This window comes from Sinocyclocheilus anshuiensis, unplaced genomic scaffold (genome assembly GCF_001515605.1).
Source record: "Sinocyclocheilus anshuiensis isolate Anshui unplaced genomic scaffold, SAMN03320099.WGS_v1.1 scaffold838, whole genome shotgun sequence".
Taxonomy (NCBI): domain Eukaryota; kingdom Metazoa; phylum Chordata; class Actinopteri; order Cypriniformes; family Cyprinidae; genus Sinocyclocheilus; species Sinocyclocheilus anshuiensis.
The window spans coordinates 1,661,582-1,680,841 of NW_015539915.1; the positions used below are offsets into that span (position 1 = coordinate 1,661,582).

General features: G+C 35.3%; 1 protein-coding gene across 1 annotated transcript in view; it reads right to left on the minus strand.

Moving 5' to 3' along the window:
* Window positions 1-17,742, minus strand: part of LOC107686495 (sodium/glucose cotransporter 1-like) — a 30,057-nt gene extending 12,315 nt beyond the window's left edge. The window contains exons 1-5 of the mRNA XM_016483529.1: window positions 17,608-17,742; window positions 16,781-16,852; window positions 1,391-1,495; window positions 730-789; window positions 404-508 (exon numbers count right to left, since the gene is read on the minus strand). Of these exons, the coding sequence (XP_016339015.1) occupies window positions 404-508; window positions 730-789; window positions 1,391-1,495; window positions 16,781-16,852; window positions 17,608-17,742 (477 nt within the window). The remainder of the gene's footprint in view (window positions 1-403; window positions 509-729; window positions 790-1,390; window positions 1,496-16,780; window positions 16,853-17,607) is intronic.
* Window positions 17,743-19,260: the final 1,518 nt, after the last annotated feature.

A 19,260-nucleotide genomic window follows, 5' to 3' on the forward strand; every position in this document is an offset into this window, starting at 1 on the left:
GACTTGACTTGACATGAACAGACTTGACTTGACTTGACTTGACTTGACTAGGCATGAACTGACTAGGCATGAACAGACTTGACTTGGCATGAACAGACTAGACTCACCGACAGCGGGTTACAACTTCAATACACGACGAAAGACAATGGCAACATGAGGGCTACTTATAGCAGACAAGAGGGTCACATGACAAGAACAAACCTATGGGAAACAAGACACATGACTAGGACAACCAATCAGAACATGACACAATGAACAAGAGAACCAATGGCATGAATACATGAGGGCAAGGGAAGCATGACACAAACAGGGTGAAACAATTACAAAATAAAAGACATGTAAACATGAACATGAACCAAAACCCAAACTCCACATTACAGGTTGACACAGATTTTGGACTCACAGAGATTTTGGTGAAAACATAGAGAAACAGGGAGAGCACAGAGAGGTAGATACGGATCCGCTGCCCACCAAAGCGTTTCTTCAGGTACTCTGGCAGGGTCACGACCTGCAGATAAAGAGAATTAAGTGTACAAAAAATGATACTGCAGAGAGATAATGTGGTCGACACAGTCATGTTGTGCAAGTCAGCAATATCTAAGTCAAGTCACCTTTATTTACATAGCGCTTTATACAATACAGATTATGTCAAAGCAGCTTTACAGTGTTAACAAATGTAAAAAAGTTTGTTCTGCAATGCCGGTTAAACAGGAAGAAATGTAAGCATACCCCAGCCTTAATGTAGATGGGCACGAAGAGCCATCCCAGAATAATCACTACAACAAGAGCCTGAGGAAACAAATGAAAAAGAGAAAATCGGTTTGATGTTTTCTAGACATATTCTCATCAGTGTTGTTAGTGTTAACTAAAACTAAAACTATTAAAATCATTTTTGTTAATTGAAATGAAACTATAAAATAAAATATAAGATAAAAAAATGTATGAAAAAATGTGCTTACATGACTAAAACTAAAACACAAATAGAAAAAAAACAAAGCTAAATAGAAATATCTAAGAAAATAAGAATGACTAAAATATGAAAAATTAAATACCAAATCTTAATAAATAGTATATAAATACTAAAATAATACTGATTACACCAATTCATTTGTTCTTTGATATTTTATTAATATCTTACCTTAATGATTAAATATTAGTTCTTCAAATTGGACATTTTTATAATTATATCAATAAAAATACAACAATGTCTCTAGTCATATTGTCTCCAATCTCTAGTCATACTGTAGATTTATATGCAAAATACTTACAGAATATTATTTTTCTTTTTTAATGACCTATAGTCATAAACAGTAGGCTTAAAACATGAAATCCTGCCACATATCAAAAATATTAAATATCATAGTTATAATGTTATGTTTTTTAAACATACATTCCACTCAAATCCTCCAATAGCAATACCAGCAGCTGCTCCAGTTCCTGCTATTCCCACAAAATGCCCACTTCCGATGTTACTTGCAAAGAGAGAGGCTCCAATCTGGGGGGGAAAATGTAAAAACAATCATATTAATATGTGCTTTATAATATATTTACTAATATACACACATTTGATATTCATATAAGGGTTTAAACTGAACAGAAAATTGAATCTAAGTCATCTGCTACATTTTTGAATGTCAGAATGGTTACAAAAGTGTATTCACTTATGCTTCAGAATATATTAAGTGCCTACTGTTTGACTATATCTGGCAATACAATCACCATAATAATAAGCTATAAAAACTACTTCTTCTGCACAGCCAGAGGTGTAATTCAAACAATAACAATTGCAACAATGAACTTTGTAATAACAAATAAAAACCTTAAAAAATTTGGTATAAGGTGATAACTTTAGCATGGACCAAAGCATGACAGCTCTATACAAACTGCATGAGCAAACCATATCAGTACTTTCAGCTGTAATGAATTGTGGGTCGCATCTGGCATCAGTGCATTATGGCCCCATAAAAGATTTAATTCACCCTATTATGATATCAAGGTTCTGAAATTGAGGGGCAGTTAGGGTCATTATCATGCCATATTTGTGATAATGTGAAATCACTCGTCATGCTATTATACATAATCAGCTCCTACTTTTATGGCTGTTTCAGTCTTGCGTAGCACATTACGACAGAAATTTGCCACATTTAGCACAATGATCGATCACTATTGATGTAGTATATGATCAAGCCATGTCATTTTGTCAATGTCCATCACATTCTGAGTACAAAATAAAGATGTGCGTATGATGAGCTTTTGGAAATTATGGATCACGCCACTGCGAGGTTTTACTTGCCGTGAAGCGGTTGAAGAAAGTGATGTCGCGGAATATCTCGATGAACGTTATTTTTCTGGCCATAACCCTCAGGGAACCATGGTTACATAAGTAACCTGAGATGTTTTATCACGAAATCCCGTAAATGTCAATGCCTGCAATAAGACTTATTAAGATACATTAAGGTAATTAATATGTAAATTAATTTGTAAATAATTTCTAAAATATTGCAATTCATTTCTAAAAATGTGTCAATAATTTCAATTTCATTTTTTTTTTAAACAGATACAAGTATCATTAATAGTTACTTTCAATCACATATGAAGAATTATAACAAGAAATGTAACATTGGAGCAATTAATTTTGCTAAAGGATTTAGGGTTTTTTTTGGGGGGGGGATGCTTAATATATTATAATGCAAATAATATAATGTAAAAATGCATTATATTATATTTTATCTGAAAAAAAAAAAAAAAAATTTTCTAAAGGATTTTAGCATTTTTAACAAAACAACTTGAAAAACTGCAGTATATTATATTATATTATTATTATTATTTTCATCAGTTTTTCTAAAGGATTTTGCTTTTTTTTTTGCAAAACAACTTGCAAAAATGCATTTTATTATTAACTTTCTGCGAAATCAGTCACCATCCTCATTCTGTCTTCAGACTTATCTCACACAGCCATTGTACATTTATATGTTGATGCAAGGTTAACAATTCACAAGTCTGTCAATGGTAGAAAAATCTTTTACAGGTGGATAGAAATTACTGACCACTTACCCATATTTCCACAGCCAGAACCACCAGAAAATATATAACAATCACTGAGATGTCCGCTGGATTGTTAACATATATGGTGACGTTTTTTCTGTTCTCATTGCGAACCCAAGAGAATCCAAAATAATCTTCGCCCATTTTGATGGTTTTCGAAGGGGGCCGGAGGAGCAGCACACTGCGTCCCTCTCTGACACAACGGTGAAGACACCTGGATCAGACGCTCACCTGCAGATGTGTGACCGTATGTGCGTGTGTACACGTTTACTTATATATGTGCGTCTAGAGATGGGTGTGACCTTCTCAGAGTTAATTATAAAAGTGTGTTTGTGACTTAGAGTTGTCAAAAATCTGAGATTGAGAATCATTAATGATCAACTTATAGCAGGACTTGTGAGACTGTGTTCCTGTAAAGCCTAAGAGGACATCTCAACAGTCACATCACCTGCATCTTAATTATTGGGTTTCACTGAGTCAACTAGCCTATGTCAAGTAAAGATCCACTACTGCAAACTATGGTCCAGACATTAGTGTATATACTGTAACATTGGTTATAAGGACACCCTGAGGTGCTACATGGCATTGCAGCTTAAAGACAAAAGAAAGTGAAAATGGCTGATCAAACATTAAATTACAGCCATTATACATTTAGGGTTCAGGAGCATTTAATGGACCTCCTTAAGTGATTCTATTGGCTGAGAAACTTGGGTACTCTGTTGCCTGATTATAGCTACCAAAAACTGCTTTATAGTGTATTTATTCTTAATCATAATTGCATAACACATTAAATTGCCACAGCTAAAAATGGTGAAATTAAACATTTCAGGCTTTAGTTAGCAAGCTAACCGTTTAGCTTACTAGCTTAGCATAGCAATGTATGATAAGGTGACCAATGCCACTTCCCGGGGACACGTTCAGCACAGGATTTCGAAATAACCAGATTGTTTGCTCTGTGCCGATCGATCATTATATGACATCAAAGTACCGCGAGAGCGAAATCATGTGCTGAATGAGTCCCCGTGAAGTGGCACGTCTGGTCACCTTAATGTATGAAGCACAGGTTACACAAACCAAGCTGCTTTTTTTTAGTCAACAAGGCAAATTTGAGTGAAAAACTTGACCCCAATGGGAAATCTGTGCTGGGAAATCATTCGCCCTTATGTGAAATTGCCTATCACATAAATAACCATTGAAACGACTGGATTTTGCCTGCAAGAGCAACAGTTAATTTGACCATAAGACCCAAGACCTTGTAGCGACTACTGTTTCTACAGCCAGCAAATAAAAAAATAATTAATTAATTATAAACATAATATAATAAAACTTTGCAATTGGAATCTTTTTGGAAATACAAAGCTATTTTGCATGTTTGTCAGTGGAGAAAGAGTTACGGCATGTGTTAGCAGGAGCTCACAGGAACATCAGCCAAATCTTGACCCCTTAAATCCTGGAAGAGTTAACATTTTTGACAAAGTGTAACTTTCATTAAAAAAAAAAAAAACTTTGAATTTATCCTCCACATACTTGCAATGCACCAACCCGATCAGAATCAATGGATTTGTAGCACTTTTAGCTGCAAGTGTCAACATGATTATTAGGCTTGAATGTAAGATTTACTAATGACTAAAGATGATGTCTTTGTTGTTGAATCGTCATTCTTGGGTGTATCACCAAGTAAACCGCCTGAATTTCTGACACTATATTTTAGTTCATGTGATAACCACGTTATTCTTTAGAGACCTGGTACAACACACTGCGAAGCTGAAGGATCAATCATTAACCAATCATGAATTAAACATTTTCAGGTTCAGATAGATGCATGCATGTCTTGTTGGTTATATCATGATACCTCTTGTTCAGCATCCAAATCTCAATGTCTATGATGACTTTATAGTCTACTCTCTTTTAGTCCAGACAGTGATAGATTACTTTTGAAGGTGCGCAGATTTAAGTTAAAAACAGATCATATGGCACAAGGTGTGGTCGAGAAAGAGTCATATCTCATCAGGGCCATGAACATTTATCTTACATTTAACACTTGACCTTCTGCACGGCCTTCATCATATTCACTTAACTATACTATTATAAATCGATCATACAATGTAACTCCTGCATATCACTATTTATGGTGTATTTACAGTATGGCATCTCTGACAGAACATTTACATAATCAAAAAGAGCAAGATTACAATGACCAAAGAGCCGGTGACTAATGGGTTTCTCAGAAACTGAGCCAAGATATTATTTACATTTACTTTACAATTACATTTAGCAGACGCTTTTATCCAAAGCGACTTACAAATGAGGACAATAGAAGCAATCTGTTGTCATTTTTTATAATACATAAAAAGAAAACAAGTATATAGAATAGAATTCTAATAAATACTAACATAATCAGAAGTGACTTTATGTTCTTAATGCCCATTCTTGGCCTTATTGTGCACAATTCATTGGGAAAAAGATTAATAGCAATCTTCCATCAACAAGCTCTGACCCAAAACAACTTTCCTAAGCAGAGGATGTTACATAGGCTGCACAGGCTAATGAATGTGTTAGTTTCATGTGGTTCTGAAAAACTTTTACAACATTTTAAAAATGCCATGTGGTGTAGCCATCAAGTAAAAGTACCAAACTTTCCTTTCATCATGAATACATGTGAGTGGACACGTCTTAGTCATTGTTATTACAGTTATCATTATTAGGGGTTCAGCGCGTAGCGCAGTTTTTGCAGTAAAACTGATTGTGAAGACCAAACCATAAGGCCTAGAGAATTGAAACTTGGTCAGATGGTAAGAGCTCAATTTGGGAAGAGACTGGCAAAGACTCAACCTGATTGGCCAATAGGGGGTGCTACAGCGATCGAAAATGCGAAATCGCTCATAACTCCTAGACCGTATCATTCATCATATCATTGGAATCCTTGGCTCAAGGCTATCTCCAAGTCACATGACAAAAATCGTGGAGTTTGGCCACTAGGTGGCGCTATAATAGTAAAAAGCATAAAAATGTCTATAACTCAACCATTAGTCCAGTTGACTTGAAAATTGGCATACACCGTCTTTGTCGAAATTGCCACAAGTGACAATGAAGACATTTGCATATCTCAAAAAACATGGCCACCATCGGCCAATGAAGGAGCACCTATTAGACAAGGTTAACGGAGGCTGATTGGAACGAAAGTCAGTGGGCCCAGAATGTCTGTGAGAAATTTGAAAGAAATCAGCCACCAGGAGTCATTAACGAGTCTTACGTCTCTGTAATCACGTGCCATTTCACATTTACACACAATATTTATATCATATGATATAGCTCCTCATTCTGAACAACTTTGCCTCAAGAACCTTCATTCTGAACAACTTTGCCTCAAGAAACCCTACTGTCAATCAAATCGTTTGTTAAATATTTGAGATTATGTGAAAAACCTACTTTTGCGAACAAGTCCTAGGTTTTTTGCTTAACAAAAACCTCAACAAAACCACTGCACTCTCTCTAGGTCAATAATTATAAAAAAAAAAAAGTTGAACTTTACACTTTGGTTAGCTATAACACGACCATTTTAAAAAGGGGCATGGCCAAATATACCCACACACCTATAAATCCTAAATGAAAACCCAAAACTTCATGAAAGTAGGTTAGCACAAGCAAGAGATGATTCTAAACAAGTACGCAATGTTTTATTTAAATCGGACCAAAGGTGGCGCAACAACAGCTAAAAAGGTTTAAAAAATACAATGGGCCTCATTTATCAATCTATCGTAGAAACGAGCGCAGATCCGAGTGCACAAATCAACTTACGACAGGGTTAACGTGTGATTCATGAGACATTCGTATGCCACCAATCCCATCTTATAAATGATCGTATGTTGATAAATGTTGCGGCTAAAAACAATTGCCATTTGAACATAACACCCCTAAAAACACCCCTGTTTAGAAGCCTCGCCCCTAGAGTTTACGACATGGAGAAACGTAACCCGGCCAAATAGAGGAAGTAATCTCATTAAAGAGAAATTGATCTTATTCCAAAAACACCTGTTAACCTTGCAATTGCAAACAGATGCATTAATTTGTATGTACTGTATATTAAATACCAGTGAATATAACGAAACATATACAAACATTATGAACACTATAGACTATACTATACACTCCACAACAAATCTTTTAAATTTAACGGTATTACAGAACACGAATGAAAAATAAGTAGCTATAAAATTATATATTAAACTATAAAATAAAACAGAAATTAGGCTATAGTGGCATTCATTATAAACAGCATACAAATGTCAAGGTAAAATCAATTTATTTAAAGCGAAACTGAAACAGCACACAAGAAAGACTCTCATTTGACAAGAATCCAAATGTTTCCATTTTTGCCATGTAACATTTGCTTGTTACACTATTATTCATTCTTTCTGGTCCTCAAATCTGATTGACTGAGAGCATTTTCCAGCAGTGTCAAATTCTAGTGATAACAGAATTCCAACCATTTCACAGTTTGCAGTATTTCTCACAGCGAGTGTCATGGCAGCACAAAGGCAGGACTCTAATATACAGCATTAAAGTTATATAAAATATAACGTTATGAGACTTTGCCATTCAGCAGCCATTCAGCACTCATGAACCCGATGAGAACAGCCTCACTTCAACCAGTTCGTCTGGAATTTGCAGCTGGCTCTGATGCCTCTGTAGTGGTTAAACATGAGATATAATTTGTTTTGGGTAAATCTAATGGGCAGCCTTTGGTCTTATGTATCTATTATTTGTTCCAGAGCAAATAGTTTTGGCTGAGGGCAAAGTCTCATAACGTTATATTTTATAGAAATTTAATGCTTTAAATCAGAGTGCTGCCTTTGTACTTTTGACTGAATTGACTAGCAACTTTTATGATGGCTGTTGTTGTTGTTTATTAAATATTATTATTTAATAATATATTATGTAAATAATAGTAGCATTTAATATAAGTATTTATTGTATGTACATGAGTGTTTGTGAGTGATTTTAGTTACATTATTCCGCCTTTAGATGGCGACAAGAGACTGGCTGTATCCGAAATCGCCCCCTACACCCTCATTCACTATTCCCTACATTAGTTCAATATTGAGTTCACTTGAAGGAGTGAATGAAAACGAGTGAGTGAATTCGGACACTGAGTGCACAGGAAAGGACTGCTGCTTAATTTGCATATTTTGTGCTTGCTGTTTAATAATCATTTGAAACTAGCAAATTGGCATCTCCAGTAAGAAGGTTTATCTTGAACTCTGTCATGGAAATTATGTATAAACCCTAGTTAAACAATTTAAAGCTGCAGTCTGTAACTTTTTTTGGTTAAAAATGATCCGAAATCAATATTTGACAAGTACATAACCAGCCAGTGTTCAAAACTATCGCCTTACTTTAGCCCGATTCACAGCGGTTAGCTTATAATAATGTTTTCTAATTTGATTGGTACAGGTAGGTTTTCGCGGGAAATTCGAGCATGCTGCTGCGACATTACATCACGTCTGTAAACATAAAGAAGTTGTCCCGGCTACTAGGCTATCGCATGTGAGGATCCTGCAGGTGGTGGATCGTTTATAGCCTTTTCTCACAGCAGCTAGAATAATTAAATGTATCATTTTGATGGCGGATTGTAATCCAGAAAGGACTATGTGTTTATGGAACACATGTGAATGAAATTAAATTATATTCAAGTTTTATATGTGCTTCTGATTACAGATAGCCTGGGATTACACAAGATTTGTATTTTTAAGACAACCAGTTCGAAAGGAGCATAATTTGCTTCTTGGGTTAAAATAATTTCTTAATATGAAATTCGAATGGACAATTAGAGGTTAGATTGTTCAGAAATTGAAATCTACATACACACTATAGGCAATGCTGATGTTGTTAACATTAATCATTTGAGAATAAAGTAACAAATAACAATAATAATAATTTGCATGGTTTGATGTGATATGAGCTAACCGATCTTTAGATAAAATCACCATTGGTACACGATTTATTGCAATGCTTTTTTCCTCAGTTGGTCAGAACAAATGTGGCAGACTTGTTACTTACTTGTTCAGATGTTAATATCCGGTGAAAATTCTTATTTGGGTCATATATTCCAAGACGTAGGCTAGAATCTGTGATTGCGAAGTACATTAACCGGTGCGTGACTGACTGCCACACATACTCCTCAAAACATTAGATTCATCTGCGCTGGAGCCGTCAGCCGTGCCGACGCACAACCCACGCAAGGAAGATAATTCTGCAAACAGCTGCAGTTGCAGGTTTTCAAACAGAGATGGCGACAAAGAGGCAAAACATACGGACTGCAGCTTTAATAATCAATTTACAATGAATTTTTTACCTGTGTTGTATTACGCCATGGACAAGCGCTTTGTAAAATGAATGGCTGGATGATTCAGTTGCGGGCGCCATCCTCTGGCGAGATGTGGCATTCATTCGGCATGCGACTCTCACAGTGAATCATGGGTATTCTTTAGCCGTTGAGTGTACATCGGTTGTACACTCGTTTTTGCAGTGCATTGTGGGATTGAATGAGTGCACTCGATAATGTCAAATATGATTTCGGACACCACTAAAAATGGCTGTCCCCTTAAATAGTGCCCTATTTGAGGGTATGGGGGAGATTTCGGATACAGCCACTGTCTTTATGAGCGAGTCAGCAGTAAAGACTTTTATTTCTTTTTTTATTTAGACTGAAACAGGATAATAGCAAAGTTAATAAGAATTCTTTCTAAATGCAGCACTGTTCTTATTTCGCTCTGCATAACCTGAACGAAAAAAAAAAAAATTTTTACTAAGAACAAACTGAGGGGGCACAGTGACCGAGGTGGCCGGGCCGGGCCCCCTCAGGCCCGCCCCCGTGGCGCCGACGCTGTAGTGATAGCAATTTGAAGGTCATTGGAATTGAACATGTGTCATTAAACATCAGAGGTGGAGATAGACTTAGATGGTTAAAACAACGAGAAACGTATTGGATACATCAACTGGATGCTTTCTCATATCCTGGTTTTAATGAAGATATTGATTTTTCACCATTTTTGCAATAGTTAGATTTGTTTGTAGGTGCTTTCTATTGGTATTTGTTCAATTGAAAAAATGTTTTTCCACTGTGATGTCTTTTGAGATTTTGAGATATGATTCTTGGGTTGTATTTTTTTTCTATATATTTTTTTTTCTTTTCTTTTTTTCTTCTCCTTTGGTATGGTTTAATATTTGTAAATACCCAAGAGACATCTAGTGATCAGATTCTGAAAATGTATAGTCACAGATGTATTTATTCAGAGAAAGTTTTTAAACTCCTAAGAGACATCTAGTGGTTAGAGTTTGAAAATGTAGTCACAGGTGTATCTATTTAACTAGTTCAACTTCTCATTCTCTATTATCTATCACCCTGACTAAGGCCTGTTTGGGCTGATACGCGTTGGTGTTTTTTAACATGTAGCCCTGTTGCACAATAAAGGCTTTTTATATTTTGCCTGCTATGTGAGTGCCTGGACGTGGATTATGTTTGTTTCTTGCAATGGGATCCACTTTTTGTTTTTGACATTATGTTCCCTCTCTGGAGCACCCATAGTCTCGCTCGTGAGTACCTGATGCGCCCCTGGTCAAGACTTTTTTCTTTAATTATTTAAAATACAATTTTATACTTCTTGAAATACAGAATATATTTTAAGCTTCGCATTAATGTGCTTCAAGAACATTTTGAATAGCATATCAGTTCATTAGAAATGCATAACCAGTACACAGTGTTGGGAAGGTTACTTTGGAAATGTAATAGGTTACAGATTACAAGTTACCCTATTCAAAATGTAATAGGTAGTCTATTTCAATTACCTTATTAATGTAACTGATCACATATGATTACGTTTTGATTGCTTTTCAAAATGTCTAACGAATGCTTTCAACTGTTAATCATTTTCAAACATTTACAACATGCAGGGTTAACCTTACAGTAGTACTCAACACTGATTACTGCCAGACATTCAAAACCTTTCATCACTTAAATTAAGATTATACAAAAATAATTTTAAAAGGCACAGCCACCACAAAATCAGACTTTAGCACCTCGTTTTACTTTGAGATGGTTCTGAATTTTGATTTTTAAATATCCAGCACTGGAATGCATTTTTTTATCACTCACTATGGTGGAAACTCTCAGACAGGTTGTAACCTAAAAAGCTTTCAGCGGCAGTGTGGACTGATGTAATTGGCAGACGTGGTGCGCTACAAATTCAAACAAGAGAACCAATCAAATGCATCAGAATAGCACCCCTTTCTGAACGGCCTTTAAATGGCAGGAGGCATCGTACACATCAAAAACAGGCAAAGCAACAAATTACTATTATTTAACATATCCTAGCTTTTTGCAGAAAATATTCAGATGTAACCCCCTTTGTAATCGTGAACATTTTCATAAGTAACTATAATTTAATAAAACAAATTCTCAGTAACTGTAATGGATTACAGTTACATTTATTTTGTAATTAAATTACATAATGCCATTACATATAACTAGTTACTCCCCAACACTGATTAAATGTATACCTGTCAACCGTCCCGTTTTCCCGGGATTCACCTGTGTTTTAACATTCTATTCTGCTATCATCCCGTTTAAATATTTTCCCGTATTTCTCCCGTATTTTTTATCTTTCTATATACAGTACATAAAAAAATCCTACTTGGCGTATATGATATATTTGCTACATTCACCTTCAGTAAACCTCCTGTATTTTTTATGACCCAAACCTCATTATATGAATCAATCATGTCAACATATTCTAAGGTTGTCCAGTTGCCAGATCTTGTATGAAATGCTTCCTTCTCTCACAATCGACACATCATACAAATTTCAACCCATTTGTGAGCTCAACTTGGCAATCTAAAACCCAGTGGTGCTGTTGATCTGCCCAGGTAGTAGCGCGGGATGCAAACAACCATCACTGGTAGAAATGGGAGGAGAAGACTCACAAAACAAAACATATATATATAGAGGCGACAGAGGCTGAAAACACTGCGAGCTTCAGTAGGCCTATGTGTATTAAATGAAACCGCATGTCTGAGCCATTCGTTTCCACGAGGGGCAGACTGGGAAAAAAAATTCCAGGCCGGGAAATCTCACACTCATACACCCACAACAAATTCTGAAACACGGACAACCCTATTTTTTGTATGGACCTCACATAAAAAAAGGATTAAATCCTTAGGATGGGGACATGCAAAATAATTTAAAGTTGTCTCCTGAACTGCACCTTCGCTTCCATTTTTCTTTTCACTCTCTTTATTTTGCCCTGATATCTATCTCTCTCATGACTTTAATACTCAAGATTTAACAAAACTGTACTTTCTAAATTGCCTATACATAGTAACTGTAACTGATTACAGTTACATTTATTTTGTAATTAAATTACGTAACGCCGTTACATGTAACTAGTTACTCCCCAACACTGCCAGTACACTACAAGAGCCACTATTAATTTTTCAGCATTCAAAATGGTATATTAAGTGCAAAAAACATCCAATAAAAATGACACACACTTACATCTACAACATTTTTAATGTACCTTGTTGTGTACATTACAACAAATTACACATTACACTCATTGAGTACATTTAAAAAGTACAGCAGCATATATAAACTCTTGACCAAAATAATTATAATAAATTAAAATAAAGATTAGTCAAATGATTTGACAGAACTACTTGTAGAATTTGTAGAACAATCCAGTTATACCTGTATTATGGGAAAGTACATTATGAATATTCCATCAGTGAATAAAAATGCATCACAATGCACATTTTTGAACACACACACACACACAAAACTGAAGTTACTGAAAAAATAAATAAATGAAGCACAGAAGTGCACAAAGTGCAAGTTTTTATTTTTTCATCCACTGTTGAATTTGAAAACTTCTTCATCGCAGGGTCTGTGAAAGGAAAAATAATTAGTTAGTGTTTTTGAGCAGTGTTTTTGAATCATTTGCTTAAATATGCATTAGAATTTATCTGACTTTCTGTTTGTTTACATTTCAAAGCTTTGACTACATCCTCATCAACTTGACACGAGTGTCCATTTTTATCCTCTTGTCTGTCATCACTATACAGCACTCTGTGACACTGAACATAAGGTTAGAAGAGGCCCAACAACACTGCTTACGGTAAACAAAGTTCAAGCCCAAAGCCACAGATATTGTTTTTTTAAGTTTTTTTTTTAGTTTGTTTTGGAGGTTTTTTTTCACCCTCCGTTAGGTCAGATTTCAAAACCTCTACAACAAAGTTGCTGAATCTAAAGTTAGCATGAGCCCAATAGTCACAGCCAGAATTAAACCTTTGAGATTCATTGATATGAGATTAAAACATACTTACTACTCTCTTCCTTGCTCATCTCTGATCTGAGTTCAGTTTGTCTTTTATTGCAACAGCAGCTGATCTGAAAACAATATATATATATATACAGTACAATACCTGGTGGGTAATATAACCAAAACCTTCTCAGCCTGATGTCTTCTCTCATAAATCCCTTTTTACAGTTTAATCTTTGTACCTACTGTATAATTAGACATATGTATTAGAAAACAAACAAAAAGGCAATAAGGTTGTGAAACTTGAATGAACCAGCTGAACCGCTGTTGAGAGCGGCGTTTAGGGGAATATATAAATATGGGCTACACGCTTTCTTTTCAATAACAAAATAAACCCATATCAAAAATGCAAACAGCAGTTAAGAAAGCATCTGATCATAGCATCACGTCACATTCATTTATATGCTCTATACAATAGATTGATTTAAAAGCACAATATGTAAGATTTTTTTATTAAAATATCCAAAAACCACTAGAACAGTGTTATATATTTTGCTGACTTGTGTACTTACATTATCCCAAATGTTTCGAAGAATGTTTAAATCCAGAGAAATAAGCAATTTTAACTAGTGACACGGACCGTGTCCATAGTGTCATTGTGTCGCCTGCCAATGACGTCATAACCTCTCGATTTCCGTGAAAACATGGAAACACCAAAGACGCTTTAATATGTTGTGTGTTTTATTAGACCGGTGACGACCGCACAGAGTAGCATTATAATAGAACTTTCAAATGTATCTAGTATGATAAAACAGCGCTGCTTTACCCCACATACGCACGACCAGAAAGAGCGGAAGCGGTCGACTGTGGCATAATAAAAGCTCCTCTGCTTTCGAACCGTGCGTCTCGCTCGTTCAGCGGCCTTGTTTCGCTTCGACGGCTTTCAGCCTCACCCTGCTTCATTCTACTGCGTTAATAAATCATTAGCTCATCCATGAACATGATTTCTGCCCGAGTCCCGTCGGATTGCTTCGGCTGTGGGGATCAAACTACGCCTTTGTCTCTTTGTTTATTTTGAATATGCGCCCTCCAGGCAAAAATTACATATTGTGCCTTAAAGCAAGCAAGCGTCGATCCACCACCTGCAGGATCGACACACGCGATACACAGTAGCCTACTAGCTGGGACAACTTCTTTGTTTACAGACGTGACGTAATATGGCGGCATGCTCGAATTTCCCGCGAATTCCTACCAGTACCGCTCAAATAAAAAAAAAACATTATTATCAGCTAACCGTTGTGAAAACGACTAAAGTAAGGCGATAGTTTTGAACACTGGCTTATGTACTTGCTCAAATTTTGATTTCGGATCATTTTTAACCAAAAAAATAAGTTCGGACTACAGCTTTAATTTAATAGTTCATCTTCAAAACAAAAACTGAGATATTTGAATGAAATCTGACAGATGTATGTCCTTCCGCTAAAAGTCACCAAAATGTTCATCGCACACAAAAACATCGCAACAGTAATCCATATGAATCAAGTGGTTTCTTCCAAGTCCTCTGAAGAGACACAATCGCTCTATAGAACTTAACAGAATTAGAGTTTTATTCACATAAATTAACACACATACACACATTCAGAATTGGTCAAAGGAAGCATGGACGTGCTTGCTTGATGTGTGCATGAACCAATCAGATTTGGTAACACGTGTTATGCATGTACGCCTGAGTTCCCACAAAAGCCAGTGAGGTTAGTTTGCGTGTATCGTGCGGTAGGTTGAGCTTGTTTAAGTAGGTAAATAAATAGGGATTTTAAGCATATCTTTGGAAAAATAATTTACGATGCACTTCAAATTATACGATGTTGAAATGCTTTTGGATAGTAGTACCTTATTTGTATAATAGAAGCTTATTATAATGAATGTATTGTTATGTATTTAAAAGGTAAGTAAATATGTATTTTATTTTAATTGTATTACAAAACAGCCTTTTAAGTATTCCTTTACATGTACAAATAGGTAAAACAGCACAACATTGATTTTAAGTATGCTTATTACTATGGCATAGTTGACAAAATGATATTTCTAATACATAAGTTGGTACAATGTAAGAATGCACTTGCATATTTTATAGCTGTAATGTAAATATGTGAGTGAATTAATATACTTTAAAAAATATATAAAAATGTTTTTAAAAATTAAGATCTTTTGAAAAGCAGGCTGAAGCACGTTCATTACATAAATATTTAAAATATATTGCAATAGGTCTAAATATGGTCATAAATAAGATACTTTAAACCCATTAAAAGCTGAATCATTTTATGTTCTTACACAAAGGAAACGTAAAATATTCTTTAAATAAAAGTAAAATAGCATATTTTATAGCTGTAATGTAAATATGTGAGTGAATTAATATACTTTAAAAAATATATTAAAATGTTTTTAAAAATTAAGATCTTTTGAAAAGCAGGCTGAAGCACATGTTCATTACATAAATATTTAAAATATATTGCAATAGGTCTAAATATGGTCATAAATAAGATACTTTAAACCCATTAAAAGCTGAATCATTTTATGTTCTTACACAAAGGAAACGTAAAATATTCTTTAAATAAAAGTAAAATAAGTATGTATTCTGTAAATACACTAAAATGTCACAAAAAGTATGTTTGTATTTTATCATATTTCTGATACCAAAGTACTTCTATTAAAATTCAATTCAGTACATTTTAATGCACTTCAAGTAAGCAATTTGGAAGTACAATTGTACTATAAATATACTATCTGAGATTCAAGCACATTTTTAATACGGAGTACTTATTTTTCACCTGGGTATGAACTCTGTCTACTTTTTGACTATATCTGGCAATCACCATAAGCTATAAAAACCACTGCTTCTACACAGCCTGAGGTGTAACTCAAACAATAACGACTGGAACAATAAACTTCATAATAACAAATGAAAACCTTCACAATTTGATTTAAGGTGATAACTTTAGCATGGACCAAAGCCTGACAGCTCCATAAAACTTGCATGAGCAAACCATATCAGTACTTTCAGCTGTAATGAATTGTGGGTCGCATCTGGCATCAGTGCATTATGGCTCCATAAAAGATTTCATTCACCCTATCATGATATCAAGATTCTGAAATTGAGGGGCAGTTAGGGTCATTATCATTCCATATCTGTGATAATGTGAAATCACTCGTCATGCTATTGATAGATACATAATAAGCACAGATACAAAATGCGTAGCACATTACCACAGAAATTCACCACATTTGGCACACTGATTGATTGATGTAGTATATGATCAAGCCATGTAATTTTGTCAATGTCCATCACATTCTGAGTACAAAACAAAATGTTTTTAAGGTTTAAAGCACAGTCATCCTCCATATTGATCCCATTTACTTACTGGCCACCACACCATACTTCTGCCAGCCAGGAAAAAGCCTCCTACTGTGGCTCGATTGGTCCGTACCATTGCCTTTGGACAGAAATAGCCATTAAATTCAGCCTATGTACAGTTCTAGATACATTAAATATTAGACAAAATTGTATGTAACTTTATGTATGACATAGCTACAGGATCAGACACATTACATAATAACACATCACATTTGGTTGATGGATTGGTGTTCAGTGGCTTTGTTTGTTGTTAGATTAAATATGTTTGAATTTTCTCAAGAGGTTTTTAAAAATATATGGATTTCAGATGGGCAAATACAGGTAGAAAAATATGGTGTTATCAAGAAATCCCAGAAATGTCAATGCCTGCGCGCAATAAGACTAATTTGGAAATAATTTAGTAAAATAATTTCTAAAAATGTGTAAATAATTTCTTAAAAATTATTTTAGTTTCAAACAGATTGAAGTATCATTAATCGTTAATTACATAAGAAAAAATATTTTTAAAAAACATGATTGGAACAATTAATTAAAAAAATGCAAAATGCAAAAAATGCATTATATTATATTTTATTATATCTGAAAAATCAGTTTTTCTAAAGGAATTGAGCATTTTTTGTTTTGCAAAACAACTTGCAAAAATACATTATTATATTATATTATATATTAACTTTCTGCAAAATCAGTTTTCATCATCATTCTGTCTTCAGAATTATCTTATACAGCCATTTATATGTACATTACATTTATATGTTGATGCAAGGTTAACAATTCACAAGTCTGTCAATGGTAGAAAAATCTTTTACAGGTGGATAGAAATTACTGACCACTTACCCATATTCCCACAGCCAGAACCACCAGAAAATATATAACAATCACTGAGATGTCCGCTGGATTGTTAACATATATGGTGACGTTTTTTCTGTTCTCATTGCGGGTCCAAGAGAATCCAAAATAATCTTCACCCATTTTGCTGATGTTTGAAGGGCCAATGGAACAACACACTGCGTCCCTCTCTGACACGACGGTGAAGACACCTGGATCAGACGCTCACCTGCAGGTGTGTGACTGACCGTCAATTATATGTGTGTCTAGAGATGGGTGTGACCTTCTCAGAGTTAATTATGAAAGTGTGTTTGTGACTTACCGAGTTGTCAAAAATCTGAGATTGAGAATCATTAATGATTAACTTGTATAGCAGGTGTATAGAAAGTGTGAGATTGGGTTCGAGTAAGAGGACATTTCAGCAGCCACATCACCTGCATCTTAATTATTGGGTTTCACAGAGTCAACTAAAGGGATAGTTCACCCAAAAATGAAAATTACCCCGTGATTTACTCACCCTCAAGCCATCATAGGTGTTTATGATTTTATATGACTTTCAGACGAATACAATTGGAGTTATATAAAAAAAAATGTCCTGGCTCTTCCAAGCTTTATAATAGCAATGAATGGTGGTCAAGATTTTGAAACAAAATAAAGTGCATCCATCCATCATAAAAAGTGCTCTACATAGCTCTGGGGGGTTAATAAAGGCCTTCTGAATCGATGTGTTTGTGTAAGAAAAATATCCATATTTAAAACTTTATAAAGCATAGCTCTAGCTTAACGCTAACTGTCATACACGCATTCCAGAGGATGACGTAGGCAAGCACGGCGATGAATGCAGAAGTGACAAACGCAGAAGTGTTTCAGCGTAAGCCACTAGGATACTGGTTTTCCTTTGCTGTAAGCAAAACTTGGTTCTCGTGAAACTAACATATTCTCACCAGAGTTTAAGTTATATAAAAAAAAATGTCCTGGCTCTTCCAAGATTTATAATAGCAATGAATGGTGGTCAAGATTTTGAAACAAAATAAAGTGAATCCATCCATCATAAAAAGTGCTCTACATAGCTCTGGGGGGTTAATAAAGGCCTTCTGAATCGATGTGTTTGTGTAAGAAAAATATCCATATTTAAAACTTTATAAAGCATAGCTCTAGCTTAACGCTAACTGTCATACACGCATTCCAGAGGATGACGTAGGCAAGCACGGCGATGAATGCAGAAGTGACAAACGCAGAAGTGTTTCAGCGTAAGCCACTAGGATACTGGTTTTCCTTTGCTGTAAGCAAAACTTGGTTCTCGTGAAACTAACATATTCTCACCAGAGTTTACGCTATGCCTATGTCCTTCGTCATCTGCTGGAACGCCACTCTCTTGTGACAAGCATACGACAGTTCACGAGTTCACATTTACATATAATAAAAAGAGTAAAGTTTATGCGTATTTGGCATGCTGTCCCCCCCCCTTCATTTTAGGCTGAATTATCCCGTTAGCTGACTCAGAGTCCACAGAGGAGACTGCACAACGGACAGACTAGAGGACCGGCTGGCTTGTTGACGTCTCAAGTGGCTTGAGACTGACTTCTGGCTGGTTTGGGGCCGACTGAGAGATGGACATCTGGAGGGTCGGCAAACTTGATGTCTGGAAGGCTCATATCAACA